Source organism: Acinonyx jubatus, chromosome D1 (genome assembly GCF_027475565.1).
Source record: "Acinonyx jubatus isolate Ajub_Pintada_27869175 chromosome D1, VMU_Ajub_asm_v1.0, whole genome shotgun sequence".
NCBI lineage: Eukaryota > Metazoa > Chordata > Mammalia > Carnivora > Felidae > Acinonyx > Acinonyx jubatus.
In genome coordinates, this window is record NC_069390.1 from 16263865 (window position 1) to 16286993 (window position 23129).

The 23129-nt window shown below is 39.0% G+C and overlaps 2 protein-coding genes and 1 non-coding gene across 5 annotated transcripts in view; all 3 read left to right on the top strand.

Annotated features, from left to right (window-relative positions):
- The window catches only part of CKAP5 (cytoskeleton associated protein 5), a 110572-nt gene that overhangs the window by 75137 nt on the left and 12306 nt on the right, over positions 1–23129 (top strand). For all 3 annotated transcript variants that reach the window (XM_015075665.3, XM_053203234.1, XM_053203235.1), the window contains exons 23-35: positions 511–624; positions 1664–1792; positions 5918–6112; positions 6490–6625; positions 7932–8020; positions 10473–10598; positions 11853–12002; positions 12278–12481; positions 12693–12828; positions 13271–13464; positions 14617–14789; positions 15979–16152; positions 16375–16495. In XM_015075665.3, the coding sequence (XP_014931151.1) occupies positions 511–624; positions 1664–1792; positions 5918–6112; positions 6490–6625; positions 7932–8020; positions 10473–10598; positions 11853–12002; positions 12278–12481; positions 12693–12828; positions 13271–13464; positions 14617–14789; positions 15979–16152; positions 16375–16495 (1941 nt within the window). The remainder of the gene's footprint in view (positions 1–510; positions 625–1663; positions 1793–5917; positions 6113–6489; positions 6626–7931; positions 8021–10472; positions 10599–11852; positions 12003–12277; positions 12482–12692; positions 12829–13270; positions 13465–14616; positions 14790–15978; positions 16153–16374; positions 16496–23129) is intronic.
- Positions 12955–13066, top strand: LOC113603536 (small nucleolar RNA SNORD67). The gene has a single exon (XR_003425131.1). It is a non-coding gene; the product is annotated as a small nucleolar RNA SNORD67 (small nucleolar RNA).
- LOC113603362 (10 kDa heat shock protein, mitochondrial-like) lies at positions 19184–20273 on the top strand. The gene has a single exon (XM_053203236.1). The coding sequence runs from the start codon at positions 19232–19234 to the stop codon at positions 19475–19477; it is 246 nt and encodes an 81-aa protein (XP_053059211.1). The 5' UTR covers positions 19184–19231; the 3' UTR covers positions 19478–20273.

Consider the following 23129-nt stretch of genomic DNA (forward strand, 5'->3'; position numbering starts at 1 on the left):
ACATATAAACATGCTTAATTTCTAATTTTTAAATTTGGGTTTTTATGTGAGAATTTTCTTAAGCTAGGCTTTACCTTTAAAATTATAAAATTATAATTATAAAATTATCCTCTCTCTTGTAAAATTCTTTCCTTCTTTTTTTTTTTTTTGTTTATTTTTGAGAGAGAGAATCCAAATCAGGCTCTGCGCTGTCAGCACAAAGCCTGACGTGGGGCTTGAACCCAGAAACTGTGAGATCATGACCTAAGCCAAAGTCAGACACTCAACTGACTGAGCCACTCGGATGCCCCTGGTCTAAAATTCTCATACTCAGGCTTTATGAACTGATGATGAAAGGCCACCACCTAAAAGTTAACCATAAGCTAATTCGAATAGCATCATAACAAACTGACTTCCCTGTCTCTTAAATAGGCCCAAAACTTCCTACTGCAATGACTACTTAGCAGCAAACTTAAAAAACTTTGAACATAGCCTGCTCATGGTTTCAAATGTTGGCTCTTTCCCACTTAGGTGCAACAAACATTGAATATCCTCCAGCAGCTGGCCGTAGCAATGGGCCCAAATATCAAGCAACATGTGAAGAACTTAGGCATCCCTATCATCACAGTCCTTGGAGACAGCAAGGTAAGCCTGACTCCTGACCTCACTCCTTTTTGGAATAGGCCAGACATGTTCGTGGGCTAAGAATAATTCTTAGATGTACATGTAAGAGTACACATACACAGTCTATAAACTTTGCAGGGAAGAGAACATTAGAAGGAAAATAGTAAACATCTTTACCTCCAGGAAATATGAAGGTGAACAGATAGGTCACTAGCTTTGTGACCCTTAGATAAGTTATTTATCTTCTTTGAGGTTCAGTGTTGTTATCTATGAAATTTTATTCCTATAGAACTAAATAATCTGTACCTAAGATACCTATTAGTGTCTCGTGTAGTGTGCACTCAAAAAATGTTGGCTATTAGGATTATGACATCATTGTTATAAGTGCTGTTAAAAAGAGTGAATAAGTTTATGAATTTGGGGGTCCTTTATTTTCCACCTTGTTCTGGACCACTGGAGCAGAATCTTCCAGTGCTTGCAGTTTCACAGTCCTAGAATCAGTCTCCTTGAAAGTAGCAAGCCTCTTATATTTAGCCCTAGATTGAATATTTGAATGTGTCTTTATTTTTGTGCAATTCATTTAATGTGAAGAATTGGGATATTTTAATATTTTTCATGTCAGTAAGTCCTCATGCTACGAATGCAAATTAATAGGAAAACGTAAGTGTTTGGGCAAATTGTTAGTAATTTGATTCTAACTCTTGAGTTTTCTACCATGTGGAATTACATTCTTTAGCAGATAACCATGGATATAACAGCCCCAGAGATTCAGGGAACAGAACCTCTGAGTTAATTCCTCTTACATGATATGTTATACCCAGGTGACTGTTTTTGTCTGATTTAACCGACAGCATCTTTACAATGGAGTCTTCTGTTTCTACTTTAGATTTTCAGTACAACCATAGAACTAGATTCTGTGTCAGAGAAGTTGATTCCAAGTATGTTCATGTGGACCTTAGAGAAACCTCCATTGTTCATATCCCCAAAGTAACAACCTTTTTCACTCCCTATCTCCAAACCATAACTGATACTATCTTTACTAATTTTCTCCTCCCTTCAGAACAATGTTCGGGCGGCTGCCCTAGCGACTGTGAATGCTTGGGCAGAACAGACAGGCATGAAGGAATGGCTGGAGGGAGAAGATCTTTCTGAAGAACTCAAAAAGGAAAATCCTTTCTTGAGGCAAGAGGTAAGTACTACATATACAATGTGTTTACTAATGTCTTTTACCTTCTTAGGTGTGGACCTGTCTAATAAATATGCATGTAGAGGTAGAATTGAGTTTCATTATGAAACAGTTAATAAAATGAAACCAAATTCCTGGAGCTTTTATACTCATGTACCTCTTTTTCCCCCCTTTCATATACTTTAAAAAAAAAAAAAATTTTTTTTTTTTAAATTTATTTAGTTTTGAGAGAGAGAGGAGACACAGATTCCAAAGCAAGCTCCAGGCTCCAAGCTGTCAGCACAGAGCCTGATGCGGGGCTTGAACTCACGTATTGCAAGATCATGACCTGAGCCAGAAGTCAGATGCTTAACTGACAGAGCTACCCAGGCGCACCTCATATACTTTTTTAACAATAAAAATTATTTTTTGAGAGAGAGGACACAAGTGAGTAAAGGGTTGAGAGAGAGAAGAGGGGTTTACCAGAACTTGTGTTTTACCCAAAGTGGGGCTCAAACTCACCTCATGTGGGACTCAAACTCACAAACTGTAAGATCATGACCTGAGCCAAAGTCAGATGCTTAACGACTGAGCCACCCAGGCACCCTAAAAATAGAATTTTTTAAAGGACTAGCCTTTTTGTGAAATTTTCTCTTTTCTTGAACTCTGAAGTTCAAGGTTCAAGAGGTTTTAATTAGAACATAAAAATAGAATTCAACATTCAAAAATCCATCAGTACCAACAGGCCAAAGAAGAAAAATCATATAATTGTATCAGTTGACACAAAAAAAGGATTTGAGAAAATCCAGCATCTATTCATGACAAAAACTCTGAGCAAGTTAGTGATAGAAGAGAACTACCTCTTCTTGCTAAAGCGCATCTACAAAAAACTTATATAGGTAATGTCATACTTAATGGTGAAAGACTGAATGCTTTCCTCCTACGAGTAGAAATGATATGTTTTCACTACTGTTAATCAGCGTAGTCTGGCAAGTTCTGGGCACTGCAGCGATGCAAGAAAAAGAAATGGAAGACAGGGGGCGCCTGGGTGGCTCAGTCGGTTGAGCATACACTCTTGATTTTGGCTCAGGTCATGTTTCCAGGGTCATGGGATCGAGCCCTGCTTTGGGCTTCACGCTGAACACTGAGTATGGAGCCTGTTTGAGATCCTCTCTCTTTCCCCCTCTTCCTCTGTATCTCTGCCCCCTCTCTCCCCAAAAAAGGAAAAAAGAATTTAAAAAAAAGATGAAAGACAGGTTGGAAAAAAAATAAGTGAAACTATCCTTAATTGCAGATAACTGTCTACATAGAAAATCCTAAGGAATCTACAAGTAAACTCCTAGAGCTAATAAATGAGTTCAGTAAGACTGCAGGATACAAAATTAACACACAAAAATCAATCACATTTCTTTATAATACAGTGTGTATACAGAAACTGAAATGAAAGAGGACCATTTACAATCACTCCAAAGAAAATGAAATCCTTACATGTACACTTAGCAAAACAACTACAGAGTGAGTGTGTATACTGAAAATTACAGAATACTGTTGAAAGAATTCATCTATTTGGGAAGACGTAAATAGATGGAAAGACATGCCATGTTCATAGATGGGAAGACTCAATGTAGCAGGGATGTCAGTTCTCCTCAGATTGATCTATAGGTTTAATGTAATTCCCACCAAACTTGCAGCAAGTTTTTTTATAGAGACAGGTTTATCCTAAAATTTATATTCTAGCTAAAACAATCTTGACAAAGAAGAAAAACATGGAAATAATCACTCTACCATATATTAAGACTCACATATTGTTAACATAATCAAGAAACTGGTATGGGTGGTTGGGGGAGGAGAGGACAGACACAGGTCAATAGAACTGAAGAGGAAACCAAGAAATAGACGCACACAAATCTGATCAACTAATTTTTGACTAAGTTGCCAAAGTAATTTAGTGCAGGGAAGGCTGGCCTTTTCAACAAGTGATTCTAGACCCTTTGACATCTATAGATAGAACAATAAACCTCAACCTAAACCTTTCATTTAACACAAAAATTAACTCAAAATGGATCATGGACTTAAATGTAGAACATAAAACTGTAGAACTTTTAAAGATAACATCAGTGAAAACCTTCAGAATACAGAAATGCTTCAGGCAAAGAATTCTTAGACTTGACACCAAAGCCACAATCCCATCAAAGGGAGAACTTGGTAAGTTGGACCTCAGTAAAAATTAAGAACTTTTACTGTGCAAAAGACCGTGTGAAGATGATGAAAGTCAGCTACAGAGCCGGAGACAATATTTATAAACTTTACATCCAATAAAGGACCATTACTTAGAATATGTATGTAAAGAATTCTCAAAACAGTAAAAAAAAAAAAAAAAAAATCAGAAAATGAGCAAGGGGGGCCTGGGTGGCTCAGTCGGTTGAGCATCCGACTTGATCTCAGCTCAGGTCATGAATTTGAGCCCCACGTTGGGCTTCACGATGGGCATGAAGCCTACTTAAAAAAAAGAAGAAGAAAACAGAAAATGGGCAAAAGATGGGGCATCTGGCTTGTTCAGTCAGAGAGCATGCAACTTTTGATCTCAGGGTCATGAGTTCAAGCCCCATATTGGATGTAGAGCCTACTTTAAAAAAAAAGGAAAGGAAATGGGCAAAAGACATGAACAGATGTTTTACAGAAGAGGATATGCAGCTGGCAAATAAGCCCATGAAAGTTGTTCAGTAGTATTAGCAATAAGGGAAATGCAAATTAAAACTACAGTGACACATCCCTATACAACTATCAGAATTACTAAAATAAAGTAATAATACCAGATGCTGGCAAGGATGTAGAGAAATTTGAACATTCTGTTAGAGGAAATGTAAAATGGTACAGCCACTCTGGGAAAAGAGTTTAGCTTTTTATAAAACTAAATATGTAGTTACTATATGACCCAGTGATTTTGATCTTATACATTTATTCTGTAAAAATGAAAATTTATGGGGGTGCCTGAGTGGCGCAGTTGGTTAAGCTCCCAACTCTGATCTCAGCTCAAGTTATGATCTCTCAGTTGGAGTGTTCGAGCCCCACATTGAGCTCTTTGTGGATAGTGTGGAGGCTGCTTGAGATTCTTTCTCCCTCTCTCTCTTTGTCTCTCCCCCACTTGTGCTCTCTCTCAAATTAAATAAAAAATATGTCCTTAAAAAAAATAAAATCTTGACTGTGGTGGCAGATGTACTAACGTGTGATAAAAGTGTACAGAACTAAATGTACACACAGTCACAAATGAGAATAGTAAAGCTGGGGATGTCTGAACAAGATCAGTGGATTGTATCAGTGTCAGTATCCCGCTAGTTATACTATAATATAATTTTGTATACAGCTACTGTTAGTGGAAACTGAGCAAAATGTGCATGGGATCTCTGTATTACTTCTTATAACTCCATGTGACTATAATCATTTCAATAAAAACTTCAGTTAAAAAATAAATACAGGGGCGCCTGGGTGGCTCAGTTGATTAAGCGTCCAATTCTTGGTTTTGGCTCAGGTCGTTCTCTCGTAGCTCGTAGGTTTGAGCCCCATGTCGGGCTCTTGCATTGCCAGTGCAGAACCTGCTTGGGATTCTATCTCCCTTTCTCTCTGCCCCTCTCCCGCTTATGTGCACTCTCTCTCTCTCTCTCTCTCTCTCAAAATAAATTTAAAAAAAATTAATAAAGACTTAAAAATACATACAGATATGAATTATTTTAAAGGAATAGAGAGACACTGTCGATGTAAGGCTGAAATAGAAGTTGTAGTAGAATTTGTCCTCTTCTGATCAAATCAGTGTTCTGCATCTTCTCTACTGAATAATTCTTAGAAATTTTAAAGAAGTGAAGTGAAAGTTTTTCATCTTTAAAATGCATTAAGAACTATTAAAGCTTTATAATCTAATGCCCAAGTACGGTCCAGGGAACCATGTTTTTATCTGTAGGAAGATTATCTTCTTTGTGTCTATTATTTAAGTATAGTAAATTTCTTGAACAATAAAAATTACTGATTTTATTTTGGAAAGTTGTAGTGTAAGAACTCATTCAGTGTTTCGTACTGATGGAATCATTAAGCCTAAGATCGTAAGTGATACTTTCCCACTTGAAGTGTGTCACTGGTCTTTCTTTCCTTTGGCAGCTTCTGGGCTGGTTGGCTGAGAAACTGCCAAGTCTTCGTTCCACCCCCACAGACCTCATCCTTTGTGTTCCTCATCTCTACTCCTGCCTGGAGGACCGTAATGGAGATGTGCGGAAGAAGGCCCAAGATGCCTTGCCATTCTTCATGATGCATTTGGGATATGAGAAAATGGCCAAGGCCACTGGGAAACTAAAGGTACTGCTTCCTGTTGTTGCTGCTGTTAAAAGCCATTAGAAAAATATTGAACATGAATTGATATCGGCAGGAGATCATATTACCTCCTAAGAGTTTCACTTGAAATCCCAATGCAGCAAAAATATAATATTTAACAGTGTGTAGAACTCAAAGAACCTTACTCTGCAGAAAATTGTGACCTTCTAGAATGGTAGCTAATTTAGTGTGACTTCATAATGTGTGTTATTTCTCTTGCACTGTGTGCCGCCTGCCTTATTTCATTGGTATTTCAAAAGTAGGAGCTCAAGGATGTGTTTGACAGCAGCTCTGTTAGTAAGCATAGTATGAGTGTATCATGTATGTGACCTCTCACCTCTCCTGTTACATTGTCTCCCTAGCCAACTTCTAAAGATCAGGTACTGGCCATGCTAGAGAAAGCCAAAGCTAACATGCCAGCCAAGCCTGCTGCATCTGCTAAAGCAGCTTCCAAACCGATGGGAGGGTCAGCTCCAGCCAAATCCCAGCCACCTTCAGGTAATGGTGTTTTGAGAGGGTTAAGCCCAAGGGAACTCGAAAAAGAAATCAAGCTTTCATTTTTTACCATTTTCCCTAACAGCTTAGATCATAGGCCTGCCCTTCCGCCCGCCCCCTTTACCCTCCTACCACAAACACTTGAGAAGTTTTATGCTATGAACTATGCTGAAGGTATGAAGATGATTAATTTGGTTTCCAAGTCCAAAAAAGGAGTTTGGAATAATGTATTGAAATACTCCAGAAAGCAAGTGCTCCTTATTTTTAAGGTTTCTATACTGTTTTCTGCTATTGGATATTATAGTTAGAGGGGGAACTGGGACCATCTAGTTTAATCCCCTTTATTAACAGATGTAGAAACCCAGAAGATCAAGTGACGGGTACAGGGACGACCAGTCAGTGCCTGAATTCACCAGCATAGAATTCCTGTTTCTCATTCCCAAATGGGTCCTCCTTCCACTGCACTGCCCATTTGTTGATCTATTCTAACATTTACTAATCATTTAGAGAAAATTCTTGGTTTCTTCACCCTGATGTTAAAATTCCATTGTGTATAAATAAAACTCTACTCTTTAACCCCTTCTCTACTATTTTATTATTAAATAAAATAATATTATTCTGTTTAGGGGGGTAGAAACTGTTGATGCTACAGAGTTAGAAATCTTACATGTGTAAAACTGTTGGTATCAAAGTATGTATTCAATTACACCATTTGTTGGAATCTTGCTATATGATAAATACTGAGTATCAAAGATGACAGGCCCTGTCCTTAAGGATATATCAATCTAGGGAAAAGGTTTCTTAACTGCTATTTAGAAAATAGTTTTAAAACTTCAGCTTAGGGGTGCCTGGGTGGCTCAGTCGGTTAAGCATCCGACTTCGGCTCAGGTTATGATCTCACAGTTCATGGGTTCAAGCCCCCCATCGGGCTCTGTGATGACAGCTTAGAGCCTGGAGCCTGCTTCAAATTCTGTGTTTCCCCCTCTCTCTGTTCCTCCCCCACTCATGCTCTGTCTCTCTCTCTCTCTCTCCTTCACAAATAAATAAAAACATTAATTAAAAAAATTTAAAAAAAAACTTCAGCTTAAATGTTGGCAAAGCAGATGTAGATTTATTGAGTTAATTTCATAGGGTTATGCTTAAAAAGAAGTCAGGCTGAAAAAAGATTAGGAAAAAAAATCTAACTGAAAATGCTTGCTAAATTGACACATTTAAAACTGTAGGCCTTCTCGTCATTATATATTTAACCTGCTCAGAACAAAGTGATACTAGAGTTTATATTTATAGTAGATCCCTTTTTTTCTCAAAGCACCTGTTGAAGATTCTGTTTCCAGCACTGTAGAACCCAAGCCTGATCCAAAAAAGGCCAAAGCTCTAGGAGTTTCCTCTAAAGCAAAGGTATGTTAACTCTGCATACTTAGATGTAGAATTGCTTTTAAGTGTGTTTTATGCACAATGTCGTTCTATTAGGAAAGATCATATTATGCATGAAAAACATTACCACTCTTGATATTATCAAATTATAAAGTTAATTATTTATGCCTGTTTCTGTGGCTTGTTTTAAATAAGGCCCCAAAACAGAGACATCCTGCTCTCAAGAGGTGCTGTCATGGGTTTTGTCATGCAGACCTTTGGGGAAGATTTGCAGTAGTGAAGAAAGAAGTCCTGTGTAGCTCTGGCAGAATCACTTAGGCTGAGTCTGATTTAAGAAAAGGAAGGTAGTGATCAGCTTCCTTCAAACTTGGCACAGTTAAGTCATCGTGCTAGAAGGTATCCTAATGAGTCTACAAGGAAATACCGTCTGTCCCTGCACCAGTGGGACTTATTTTGATGAATCACCAGTCCCTTTAGCATCCATGCAGAGTTGGACATTTAAAGAAATATATGTTCAGGGGCACATGGGTGGCTCATTCGGTTAGGCATCTGACTTGGCTCAGGTCATGATCTCACAATTCATCAGTTTGAGCCCCACGTCAGGCTCTGTGCTGACAGTATGGAGCCTGAAGCCTGCTTTGAGATCTGTCTCTCTCCCTGTCTCTCTCTCTCTCTCTGCCCCTTCTCTACTAGCACTCTGTCTCCTCTTTCTCAAACATAAATAAACATAAAAAAAAAAAATTAAAAAGATAGGGGCACCTGGTGGCTCAGTCGGTTGGGTGGCCAACTTCGGCTCAGGTCATGATCTCGTGGTCTGTGAGTTCAAGCCCTGCATCGGTCTCTGTGCTGACGGCTCAGAGCATGGAGCCTGCTTCAGATTCTGTATCTCCCTCTCTCTCTCTCCCACTCATGCTCAGTCTCTCTCGCTCTCAAAAATAAACAAACATAAAATTAAAAATAAAATAAAGAAATATGTTCGAATGCTTAACTTTAAATATTTCGGGGAGGGGGCAAAGGGCAGAAATCTCCTGGGAATCTTTTTATTTCATTAAGTTTTTGAATCACAGCAAATTGTCATCAGTTTCTATACCAAGATTCAGAACCTATCACTGTATTCAGGGTATTGATTAAAACTTATATAAGAAAATTGCAGAACTGTACGGTTGGTAGTAAATATAATAGCAAATATACATAGAGAAAACCATCTAATCAATTACATGTAACTAATGAAAAAAATGCCAGACTAAGAACCGTTTTATTACCTAGTGCGTTTATTATTATATGCCAGATACAGTGGGCACTCTGGCTATTCATCTGAATATTACAGTTATTTTTCCATATGCATGGTCCTTTAACTCAATGAGTTAAATAGGTAATTATCTTCTAAGCTGTCCGATGAAGCTGTTCTTTTCCTGTCCTCCCCCACTGTCCTCATCCCAAATTTAACAAGTGCTTATTTTAGTATTTTGGTGACATGTGCTTTGAAGTATTTTTGACTCTGTTCTTAATGCTATACTGCCCCCCCCCCCACAAGTCTTTTGCAGTTTACAGTTTCACATAAATGATCTCATACTTGTTTTGACTGAATGACTTCATTGTTTGAACTAGAAAGAAATTCTGGCCTACTAGAAATACTGGACTCTTCCTACATTTTTGTTAATAATGGTTCCTGTTTTAAAATTAAACATACGTAGTGAGGTTCACTATTTTCTTTTCCATCTGATACAAAAATTCAAACTCTTGGATTATTTTTCAAAACCACTTTAATAACTTAAAATGTTTCTAGCAAGTTTCCCTAGAATCAAGTTCAGAGACTCTCAGGTATAGCTATATGACAGAGATATATTTACTTTTATTTTTTTAAGTTTATTTATATATTTTGAGGGAGAGGGAGAGAGCATTGGGCGGGGGGGAGGAGCAGAGAGAGAGAATCCCAGGCAGCTTCTGTACTGTCAGTGCAGAGCTCAGTGCAGGGTTAGAACTCACAAACCATGAGATCATGACCTGAGCCGAAGTCCAGGACGCTTAACCGACTGAGCCACCCAGGTGCCCCTAGAGATATATTTTATATGCAGAGAAACAGAAAAGCTTTCTCAACTAAATGATGTGAAGTGTGTGAATGTCATTCAAAATGTCATTAATATGGAAGTCATTAATATGGAAAACCATAAATGGTGTTGAAGATTTCAAGAAAGAACTGTCCAATAAACAAAGGCTGTGACCCAAACCAATGACAGGTAATAGAGTTTTTCCAGCTATGTTGCGTGCCAGTCTAAGGACTAACCAATAGTTACCTGAGAATGCTATTAGAAACATTTCTGAAAAACCTGTACAAAAACATAACGTGCATAATTCTGTGACTTATCTGTTTCTATCATGGAGAATACAGTGTGGAGAGTGTATGGTTTTTATAGTGCGCTCTTACTGTGCAGCAACATCACATTCCTAACCAGTATTCCCTGAACCTTGGCTGTAGAGTGCACAAGGAAAGAAAGTGCCCAGCAAAACCAGCTTAAAGGAAGATGAAGACAAATCTGGTCCTATCTTCATTGTTGTTCCAAATGGAAAGGAGCAAAGAATGAAAGATGAAAAAGGATTAAAGGTAAGAAAGGGATAAGAGTCCTCAGTAGGTTTTTGCTTTTTTGTTTTGCTTTGTAATCAAGAATAGCTTTGCTGTCTGGAATTCATTTCATTGTGAACTATCTAACAATGAACTAAATCTTTTGCTTATAAATTATGGCTTATTTCTCTAAGACGGCTCTATGGGAGCATTAGTTCCTACAAAAAGAACTATGGAATGGAGCTACTGCCTATTCTTCCTCCGAATGGAAAGAAATAAAAGTTGTTTTAATTTTTATAATTGAAGAATGGGAAGTATTCATTGATTTTTGTCAACTACACATAGGTAATAGGCCACTCGTTTAATCCTTCTTGTGCCTGATATCATAAAAGCCAGATTTGGTGACTGTATCTGCTTAGTTCAGTCATTTCTCTTTTGATTTGTTTTAGTATTATCAGGCAGTTAAATTTTTTTTGTTACAATATATACATGTTGTTGTTTTTTCTTAATTCAAGCAGTATGAAATGTGCAGAGAGTAGTGTGAGAAGCATGTCATCCCTTCTAGTCCTCCTCCATAGGAAGGACATTGTTACCAGTGCTCTTGTCTGTTACTCCAGAAGTGTCAGTATTTCATGCAATACGATCACATATGTATAAATATATGGCCTGCCTTTTATGCACAGGGGAACATGCCATATTCTTTGTTCTGTGTTTTATTCTTTTCTTTTAATGATGTTTGAAATATCTTAAAGGCTATTCATATCTGCGTGTTTATATGCATTCATTCTTTTTATTGGTACGTCATATGTATGTACCTTTCTTTATCCCCAACTTACAATGTAAACATTTAGGTTGCTTCTAGTCTTTCAGTGTTATAAGCTACACTGTCATAAGCATCTTTGAATGTAGGCATTTGTGCACATGTGTGAATATATCTTTATTAAACTCCTCCTAGAATGGTGTGTATTTTTTAAATTTTGATAGCTATTTCAAATTTTCCCCTTATTGAAATTGTACCAATAGTGTCTACCATGTTATACAATAATAGAGCATCGGTCTTTGTAGTGAGAACTGCTGAATGTTATTCTATTCCTAGATTTTAAGAGTTAAGCTTCCCGATGTATGACAGCTCAAGAATACATTTTGCACTCATATTTAATTACAAATTAATCTTGTTGAATTTTAAAATATCTTATTTAATTGATTTCTGCAGCTGCTTTTAAATGGAGTTCTTCTCTGCCTCATTTCAGTTGAACATCTTACAGTCCCTTTTCACTGTGTTGTTTTTTTTTTCAGGTGCTGAAGTGGAATTTTACTACTCCACGGGATGAATACATTGAGCAACTAAAGACTCAGATGTCTAGCTGCGTGGCTAAGTGGCTACAAGATGAGATGTTTCACTCAGACTTTCAGCATCATAATAAAGCCCTTGCTGTCATGGTTGATGTAGGTTTGCAAGAGATAAATAGTATCTCAGACCCATGAAAATACTGAGCCTTGTGAATACCCAGAAATTCACATGACTTGAGAGGGAACTAGAATACAACATGTTCTCTGTTTTTAGAGCTGTTTTATTGTTTGATAGAATAAATGTCTATAATTTTAGGTCCTAAATAGCTCAAAAAGCTATTATTTTCTTCTTGGACTCTAGTAAAATTTATAAAGGACTTACCTAATAGAACTTACATTTTTATACAGTCTTATTTGTCTTTTGTTTTAAGCACTTGGAGAGTGAAAAAGAGGGTGTAATTGGTTGCCTGGATCTCATCTTAAAGTGGCTTACCCTGCGGTTTTTTGACACCAATACAAGCGTCCTAATGAAAGCCCTAGAATATTTAAAATTGCTCTTCACACTGCTAAGTGAGGAGGAATATCATCTGACTGAGAACGAAGCATCTTCCTTCATCCCTTATCTCATCCTCAAGGTAATGCGTTGTTCTCACTCTGGAAGACTGCCCAAGTTCCCGGCTGACCTCAGTTCCTATCCTTTATGCCCTCGCCCTTTTTCATTTATTCTGTGAAGATACCCTTCTACCACTTACTCCTGTGCCCCTATTCTTCCAAAAGGTAGTGACTCATGGGAGGACCCTTTGCTACTCAGGAAATGCCTCAGTCGTTATTTTCCTTGTCGACTAGGTTGGAGAACCAAAGGATGTCATTCGTAAAGATGTCCGTGCCATCCTGAACCGGATGTGCCTTGTCTACCCAGCCAGCAAGATGTTCCCCTTCATCATGGAAGGAACCAAATCCAAAAACTCTAAGCAAAGAGCAGGTGAAGCAACAATTTAAATAAAAGCGTGAGTCTATGCAGCAGTGACCTCTAAAAGAAAGAGTTTGTAGATGAACAAGGACAATTCTTCAGTGTCTGAGTGATTGATTCCAATCTTCTGATTTGGACTGTGAGAATGATGAGTTGCACACTGGTGGTGCCACAGTGTCCGGTGACACAGGCACCACTCAGTTACCACCCTGGTGACAAAATCAAGTGCACAGGGGCCATCTGACTCACAGGCATCCCTTTCTTCCAGGAGCACTTGCTGTAACATCATTATTGTGTGTTTTATCAGAAGGCAATAAACAAGGAAAAATTCTAGGTAGAACCAGTATAAGATTTTAGTCTTTTATGTATGCCAAGGAAATTTTATCTAGCAAAGATAAGTCCCTATGCCAAATGTGTGTTGGGTCTCATCAGTCTAATCTTCCTCCCCCATCAGAGTGCCTGGAAGAACTGGGGTGTCTGGTCGAGTCCTATGGCATGAATGTTTGCCAACCAACCCCAGGGAAAGCCTTAAAGGAGATAGCAATTCACATTGGAGACCGTGACAACGCTGTGCGCAATGCTGCCCTCAATACCATCGTCACCGTGTACAATGTACACGGGGATCAGGTGTTCAAACTGATTGGAACTGTGAGTGACTTTTTGTGGACATTTTTAACATGTTGTGAATTGCAGAATCACTTAGGTGTTCAGCTTTCATGCCATCTCAACTCTAGCTAAGTTGTTACCACTTTTTATTAAACTAAACCCATCAATGTGTCTTAGAGTCCAGATAAACCCTTGAGGGTGTCTCTGTTACAGGACATTTATATGTGCCTTACAGGAAATCAGATTTTCTTTTCTGAGCCTTCTACTCATACAGTTTGCTTTAGAAAATGAAAGCTTTTTTTTTTTTAAAGTTAAGAGAGGGAGAGCAGGAGCAGTGGAGGAACAGAGAGAGGGAGAGGAGAGAATCCCAAGCGGGCTCCACGCAGTCAGCACAGAACCCGATGTGGGGCTCAAGCTCATGGAACATGAGATCATGACTTGAACCAAAATCAAGAGTCAGACACTTAACTGACTGAGCCACCCAGGCGCCCCGAGAGCTATTTTTGAATCAGGAAATCCAGAACTAGTCTGGGATTTATATTCTGTCTAGAAATCTGCTCTGTAATTTTCAGTGCATTTACTTTGTAGTGAACAAGTACTCGTGTATAATGTAGAATCTGGTACCTGTCACATCAAAAGAGTCCCACAGCCATAAGCCACATTCTGCAGACACATCAGGTGCTGTTTCAGATTCCTTACTTCCTTTGAGCCATTTGCTTGTGCTTGCACCTCAGTCCTTCATTCCAGTTACTTCCTAGTATTTACACTGTGTTTATGTATTTTTAGCTGTACTAATCTAATTAAATCCTCACTACAGGTCGGCAAAGGAGATAAAGCAGATGGGAATTTTATAGATGGTCACAGGTGAAGCTTCTTACCTATAGTTCACATAGTGGTGACACAGCAAACATGAGGAAGCATCATTTAATCTTTGATTTTTTCGTTTAGAGTTAATACTGGCCTTTCTTTTTGTATCCTTTCCTTCTTTCATGTATTCTCTTATGATAGCAGGTTTTAACAATAGTTGATTTAAAATGTAGCTAGTATTTTGAAAATGAATTTACCCTAACATAGCAGGTTCTGTTTGCTTCAATATGTGAATGGATATTGACTCTTTTGAGTCTTCCAACCAGGTTTTTAATTCTCCTCATATTCTAGTAGAGTATGTGGTAATAAATTGGCTTCTTCTTACAGCTTTCTGAAAAGGATATGAGCATGCTCGAGGAGAGGATTAAGCGGTCAGCAAAGAGGCCTTCTGCTGCACCAATAAAACAGGTGGAAGAGAGACCTCAGCGCACACAGAGCATAAACTCCAATGCTAACATGCTGCGCAAGGGACCAGCTGAGGACATGTCCTCCAAACTCAAGTATGTAGATGGAGACAATTGTCTAAGAACGTCTCAGTGGACTTTGCCTTGTGTGCTAAGAGCTTATCCTGTAACATAATCTTGAGTTCTTGTAGCCATTATCATGCATGACAGAGTGTCTGGGTAAATGTCTTGTAGCCAAATGTTTAATCCTTCAGTCTTCATTGTCTTTGTCTTTGTCTCAAAACCACTTCTAAATAGTCTTGTGCCTTCTTTCACTGCTTTTCCGTGGACAGAATTATGTATCGCACTTATAGGATGTAAGTACTGCCTGCTAATTTCTCATTAGCAGGGCTCTTATATCTTTCTAACTTCTGACTTGGATTCATCCCCTCTGGAGGGCAATTGATTTAGAGTTTATAACTCTTAACAGGTTAGGGGTGTCCATAAGTATCCCATGTGTCAAACCTTCCCCAGAAGTCCACTGGCTAGCAGAAGTGGCCACTCAATGTCATGTGGCTAAATTATTGGTTCACCTTCTTCCTTGTGTTATACTTGGTCATATTCAGGATTCTCTTCTTCAGATAAGGCTGAGTAAGTTGCATGCAACCCAGAATTGGCTTAGGGACTCAAAATACTACCTTCTAAGAAAGACAGCTCTATTTTGGGCTGTATCGTTCGTCTAATTTTAACCAATTTGAATTTGAAAACTTTAAATACCTATTGCTTAGATGTAATGCTGGCCCTGACCTATCAAGAGTGAATATCCCTAAAAAGAGATGACTGTACCTCAAAGTTTAAAATGTACTGAACACTGCATGGATGAGTGCTTATGATTAGAAGAACTTAACACAGGATAATTTATCAGAAAAGAACCAGCCAGTCTAGATTTTTCTTAAATTTGTGACCAAGTAGAGACCTTTGAGTCAGTATATTTTATGAATTATTTTCTGCCCCCTCTGGAATAGCAACACAAGGTTTGTCGGCTTTAGTGAACTGGAGAGAATACTTATAATTTGGAAGCTACTACAAATACAAGTTAAAACCATCTGCTCTGAGGATATTCATGAACATGAATTGCGGCCCATTGAAGGCATTTGCCTTAGACTCAAGGACTCAAATAATTCAGGGGGGCTGAAACCAGAAGTTGAACATCTGTCTTGAAGCTTTGGGGCAACTGGCAATGCTACTCTTGTCCTTTGTTTCAGAAGTTTCTTTTAGTTCAAGAACCTCCTTTTGCTTCCCTTAGCCAAGCCCGAAGCATGAGTGGGCATCCTGAGGCAGCCCAGATGGTTCGCCGAGAATTCCAGCTGGATCTAGATGAGATTGAGAATGACAATGGTACAGTTCGATGTGAAATGCCAGAGCTTGTTCAGCACAAACTGGATGACATTTTTGAACCCGTCCTTATTCCTGAACCCAAGTAAGTTAATCTCTTTCATTTCAGTGGTGAGCAGTGCATGATCAAAAGAGTGCATATGTGAAAAGAGCTCTCTGTACAATTAGAATGTTTTAGAACTGATCACTGTATGGCTGGGAGCAGTTCTTTACTAAGACCTGGAGGTAGCAGAGAATTGCATAATCCCAACTCACTGAGAGGTCTTCTAACAAAGATTGAATTTTTTCCCTTTGCTCTGCTCTCTAGAATCCGGGCTGTTTCTCCACACTTTGATGACATGCACAGTAATACAGCATCCACAATCAATTTCATTATCTCCCAAGTAGCCAGTGGTGACATCAACACGAGCATCCAAGCTCTGACACAGGTAATGGGGGTATTACACACGACGGTAATTCCATCATCAGCAGAGGCTGTACGAGTGGTGGCTGCATTCTGGTCGCAGATTTGACGGAGGCAGGCAGCGTTCAGCACTGCTCTGATGAAAACGTGCACAGGGACCCCTCATTGTCATCACTGACCTCCCAGGATATGGCTGTCATAGAGCCTTGCTTTTTATTTTACACTTGCATGCATTCGCCAGAGGCTGGAAATAGCAGCAGGGTAAGGATATCCACGTATGTTGGAGGGGGCAGGCCAGTACACAGGTGGCTCAGAACTGGGAGTCAGAGCTGAAGTAGGCATCTGCATAGGGAAGAACTGGTGGCAGAGATGGGAGATTGGTTATATGCAAAAAGGTTGGTCAAAGAAATACAAGGAAAATAGAACCCAAATTTCTTACTGTCAGAAAAGCACTACAAATATGAAAGGAAAGCGAAATAGAATAAACTGTGGTGTTGGAATTAGATGTGTCAGTGTGAACTCGTGGTTTTCATTATAGAGATGTAGAAATTAATATCACTGTCAGTGTATATGTATGTATATATGTGGTATAAATGTGTGTTATATGTGTATATAATATATATTTATACATGTCTCATTGAGAGGACCTGAGAACAGCAATACCCCAACAGCAGTAAGCACTCCCAAATCTTATCTTCTGAATACCATTTTCCACTAAAAGGGAATGAGAGCTCCTTGGAGAAGGAGCAGATTCTAGGGCTGAATTAGAAAAAGTACAGGGCAATCCTGGAACATCGTATTGTACCAGACAGGAAGGATAGTCTCAAAGAATGATAGGGACATGTCAGAAGGACCCAGGGGCCAACGGGAACAGATGCCTTATGTTTGAAGGGGACAGTTTGAGCATCAAAGTAAATAGTGGTAGTAATGAGGTATAACCTAATACACTGAATAAAATTCAGGAAATTTATTAAATTCAAAAAAACTTAAGAAAATAGGGAACCACAGTCCATGCCCATAGAAATAAAAAATTTGAAGAGAAATGGGATATTTGCAGTTTCATAGTACCTCTCCACAAAATACAAAGGACAAATACATAAGAAGTAGCCAAAAAATAAAAAATACTTCGAGAATTTGACAGTACAGAAGCGTAGCACACACCACCCTGGAAGATAAAATCATGTGCCACCTCATAGGATCCAGTGAGAATTCAGCATCACTTTGTTCACATTCCTGATGTCATCTAATCATGAGGAAATCTCAAATAAATGCAAACCAAGGGATATTTTACAAATGTCAAGGTCAAGAAAGTCAAGGAAAGACTGAGGATTGGTCTACACTGAAGAGAGACTAAGAGACATGAGTAAATACAGTGAATGATTCTGACCTGGCCTTTAGCTATGAAGAACGTGATCGGGGCAGTTGGAGAAAATGGAGCCTGAAGATTAGATGGTAGTAACATCCGTCCTAACTTCTGATTTTGAGTGTTGTCTCATTAGACATCTCCATGAAGACAGATGGTTGGAAATGGTGGAATTGGAAATCTTAGCACAAGGTTTTTGCTATTGTTCTACAAAGAGTGTCCTGTTAACAGTTTTGGTATTGGAGGGGATTTTGGAAAACAATGATTTGAATGCATGCATTCCTCTTGCCTTTCTCCATCCCTTTCAATCCAAACCCATCTGCCTTTTCTGAGCAGAGTAGCTGCTAGGTCAGGTAGGTGGTGTCTGAAGTATGTATAAATGTCAAGCTCTGTGTTGTATAAGTACAAGACTTTTCCACATACAGGCCTTCAGGAAAACCTGAGGTTCAGTAGTGCAGAGCCCAGGGAAAAAGATTGAAACACCAAAATTCCTGGAAAGACTCTTTTTGTGGAGATCAGCATATCCCCTAAAGAAAGGGCAATGGTGGTCTGTATGAGTGTTATTAATAGGAGGACCTGGTGTTCTCCCTGGCCCCCCAAGGAACTATAAGTTGCCGAACAAAAAGCCTGAATTCACTGTCTGAGGCTGGGAAGTCTCTAGTTTTTGTACCTTCAGAGACAGAAGAGCAGAAGTGCCCGCTCTTGGTGCTGTGCCATATGACTGATAGATTGCCAGCTGGCATACCACAGACTTAGAAGGGCAGAAACTGCTATGTCTCCCCTGCTCAGATTGCCATAATCGAGGATTTCCAAAAAGACCCAAGAGTGAATCCTGACTAGATAAAGAATGATAACAAGCCACACTGTAAGGGACTCAGTAATTGGGAAAAGGAATAAAACAAAATAACCAGAATGGGAATTTCCTGGTACAGGGAAACTTGAAACTGCTGGAGGGGACTAGATGACCACAGGGTTGGGGGTGAGGGGGTATGTGGAAAGAGTACTTAACGAGGATTATTTATTACATATATTCTCCCCAGCAAAAAAAAAAAAAAAAGTTTTAGAATTTTAAAATTGAGTAGATGGACTGAAAGGAGAGGATGATCACTGCTGAAACCAAATTAAATGACAACAGTGACAAGACCATTCAGTGGGGAAAGGATAGTCTTTTCAACAAATGATGCTGGGAGAAATGGATATCCACATGCAAAAGAATGAAGTTGGACTCATACTATATACAAAAATTAACTCAAAATGGACCAAAGACGTACATGTAATAGCTAAAGCTCTAAAACTCTTAGAAGAAAACATGGCAGGGGCAGGGCGGTGGGGGGGAGGGTTCTCCTTGTGGTGGTGGCAGCTCAAAAGCAAAGTACAGTTGAACTGCAGCAGCCAGTCATGTCAGGACAGGCGTTTAGAAAGTTTCTTCCCCTCTTTGACCAAGTTTTAGTTGAAAGGAGTATAGCCAAAACTGTAACCAAAGGAGGCATTTTGCTTCCAGAAAAATCTCAAGGAAAAGTGTATGGATGGGGCTCTAGAGAAAAGAGAGAGATTCAACTAGTTGGCGTGAAAGTTGGAGATAAAATTCTCCCAGAATATGGAAGCACCAAAGTAGTTCTGGATGACAAGGATTATTTCTGGTGACATTCTCAGGAAGTATGTAAGCTAAAATAAATCATTATTGAAATGGCGTCATGTGAAGCTGCCCATTCTAGTAAAGTTGTGAAATCTTCCATCATGTAAATAATTTCCATGTCTCTCTTTTATAATAACCTAATGGTATCCCAAACAAAACAAATAAAACATAGGGGGAAATCTTCATGATATTAGACTTGGCAGTGATTTTTTGGATATGACACCAAAAGCAATGGCAACAGAAGAAAAAATAATAAAATTGAACTTTATCAAATAAAAGTTTTGTGCATCAAACAAAGGTCACTCTCGAGAGAGTAAAAAGACACCCCACAGAATGAGAGAAAATATTTGCAAACTATATATCTGAAAAGAGATTAATATCCAGAACACATAAAGAATTCCCACAATTCAACCACACAAACAGAAAGAAAATTCAAAAATGGGCAAAGGACTTAAATCAACATTTCTCCAAAGAAGATACACAAATGGCCAGTGAGCATGTGAAAAGATGTTTGCCATCTTTTAGTCATTAAGGAAATGCAGATCAAAACCACGATGAGATACCACTTCATACCCCAGTAGGATTTTCTTTTTTTTCTAAAAATGGGAAATAGGGCACCTGGGTGGCTCAGTTGGTTAAGCAACTGACTTTGACTCAAGTCATGATCTTGCAGTTCACTAGTTTGGGCCCCTCCTCTAACTCTGTGCTGACAGCTCAGAGCCTGGAGCCTGCTTTGGATCTCTCTCTCTCTCTCTCTCTCTCTCTCTCTCTCTCTCTCTGTCTCTGCCCTTCCCCTGCTCTCGCTCGCTCTTGAATAAAAACATTAAAAAAAAAATTGTTTTTAAATGGTCAATAGTATTGGCAAGGATGTGGAGAAACTGGAACCTGTGTGCATAAAATGGTACAGCCATTTATGGAAAACACAGTCTGGTGGTTCTTCAAAAAGTTAAACAAGAATTACAGTAAGATCCAATATTTCCACTACCTGAAAGCAGGGACCCACACAGATAGTTGTGCACCAGTGTTTATTATAGCAGCATTCTTCACAGCAGACAAAAGGTGGAAAACAACTTAAGAGTCCATCAGCATGTGAATGGATCAACAAAATGTGGTATATACATACCATGGAATATTTTTCAGCCATAAAGATGAATGAAATTCTGATGCATGCTATAACATGGATGAACCTTGGAAACCTTATGCTAAATACAATAAATCAGACACAAAGGGACAATTATTGTGTGATTACACATATATGAGGTACCTAGGATAGGCAAACACACAGAGAAAGTAGAATAGAGGTTACCAGGGCTAGGGAAGGGCGGCAGAATTTGGAGTTATTATTTAATGGGTATGGAGTCCGATTAGAATAACAAAGTTCTAGAAATAGATAGTGGTAATGGTTATATAACATTGTGAAGGTACTTAATGCCACTGGATTATATACTTAAGTGGTTAAAATGGGCACCTTGGTGGCTCAGTTAAGCATCCGGTTTGTGATTTTGGCTCAGATCATGATCTCATAGTTCATGTATTTGAGCCTTGAGTCAGGCTATAGTGCACAGCCTGCTTGGGATTCTCTCTCTCTCTGTTCCTCCCCTGCTCATGCTCTCTCTCTCTAAATAAATAAGTAAACTTAACATTTTTTTTAAGAGATAGTTAAAATGGTAAATTTTATATATTTTTATTATAAGAAAATTAACAGGGGTGCCTGGGTGGCTCAGTTGGTTACATGTCTGACTTTGGCTCAGGTCACAGTCTTGCGGTTCCTGAGTCCAAGCCCTATGTCAGGTTCTGTGCTGACGACAGCTCAACCTCGGATTCTGTGTCTCCCGCTTGCTCTCTGCCCCTCCCCCTCGTGTTCTCTCTCTCTCCCTCTCTCTCTCTCTCTGTCTCTGTCTCAGAGAAATAAAAACATTTAAAAATATAAATAAATAAAGATTTATGAGAATATTAAAAAAAAGAAAACCGTCAGTAACAAAAACATTTACATAGGAATAAATCAAGCATTTTATATGTAAAACCTTTATAGAGGAAATTGAATGACATTAGAGAATTTCCAAATAAATGGAAATATAATATGTTCACAAGGTTTGGGGTTATCAAGATGCCAATTTGCCTCAAATTTACCTATAGAGTGAAAGCCATTCTAATCAAAATCTCAACAGTTCTACAGTTATGAAATTGATGCTGAAATTTATTTTTTTTTTTGAAGTTTTATTTATTTTTGAGAGAGAGAGAGCGTGAGTGGGGGAGAGTCAGCGAGATAGGGAGACACAGAATCCAAAGCAGGCTCCAGGCCCTGAGCTGTCGGCACAGAAACCCACGCAGGGTTCAAACCTACAAACCACAAGCGAGATCATGACCAAGCCCGAGTCAGTTGCTTAACTGACTGAGCCACCCAAGCACCCCAGCAGTCAGTTTTTTAAGACAGTTTTTTAATTAAAAAAAATTTTAAATCTACATATCTTTTTTAAATTTTTTTGAGAGAGCACATGCATATAACCAGGGGAGAGGGGCAGAGAGAGAGAGAGAGAGAATCGTAGACAGGCTCCACACTAAGTGTGGAATTCATTGCAGGGTTCATCCCACAACGCTGGGATCATGATCTGAGCTGAAATCAAGACTTGGATGCTCAACTGACTGAGCCACCCAGGCACCCCAAGAAAGTTTTTTAAAATTATAACACAGTGCAGAGGTCCTTTATCACTATACATCAACAGTAACTACAGAGCCACTGTAATTAAGATTGTGCAGTATTGGGGGCACCTGGGTTGCTCAGTTGGTTAAACCTCCGATTTCAGCTCAGGCCATGATCTCACGGTTCGTGGGTTCAGGACCCACATCAGGCTTTCTGCTTTCAGTGGTGAGCCTGCTTCAGATCCTCTGTCCCTCTCTCCATCTGCCCATCCCCTGGTTGTACTCATTTTCTCTCTCTCTCTCTCTCTCTCTCTCTCCCCCTCTCCCTCTCCCTCTCCCTCTCCCTCTCCCTCTCCCTGTGCCTCTCTCCCCCCCTCCCTCCCTCCCTCCCTCTCTCCCCCTACTTCCCTCCTCCCCCACCCCAAAAAAAAGGAACAGAAAAGACATTAAAAATCCCTTGGTAAAAGCTGGATTAATCAGTAAATGGTGCTAGGACTGGTTATCTTCCACGGGAACAGCAGTATAATTAGATTGCTATTTCCTACGCCAAAGTATATTTCAGATGGATTAAAGACCTAGATGTGAGAAGGAAAACTTAATAGGAGAACATTTTTTTACTTCACATTATGTAAGGATTTCTTTTTAAACTAGACACAAAAAAACATAAAGGAAAAAATAGAAATCTTTTACTACTTTAAAATTTCTGAAAACATCTGTTTATCACAAGATACTCTGTTTATAACAAAATGAAAAGCCAAGCAGGGCACCTGGCTGGCTCAGTCAGTAGAGCACACGACTCTTGATCTCAGCGTTGTGAGTTCAAGCCCCATGCTGGGTGTAGAGCCTACTTTAAAAAAAATAAATAAAAGACAAGTTATAGGTTGAGAGAATTGGGACAGATGTAGTAGATGAAAGATAAGGACATGGGAATGAAATAATTCTTAACCAGTTGGAGCTCAGAATGTTTTTTTTTTTAAAAAAGGAAAAACCAGATAGAATAGTAGTAACCCCTGGTGAAAG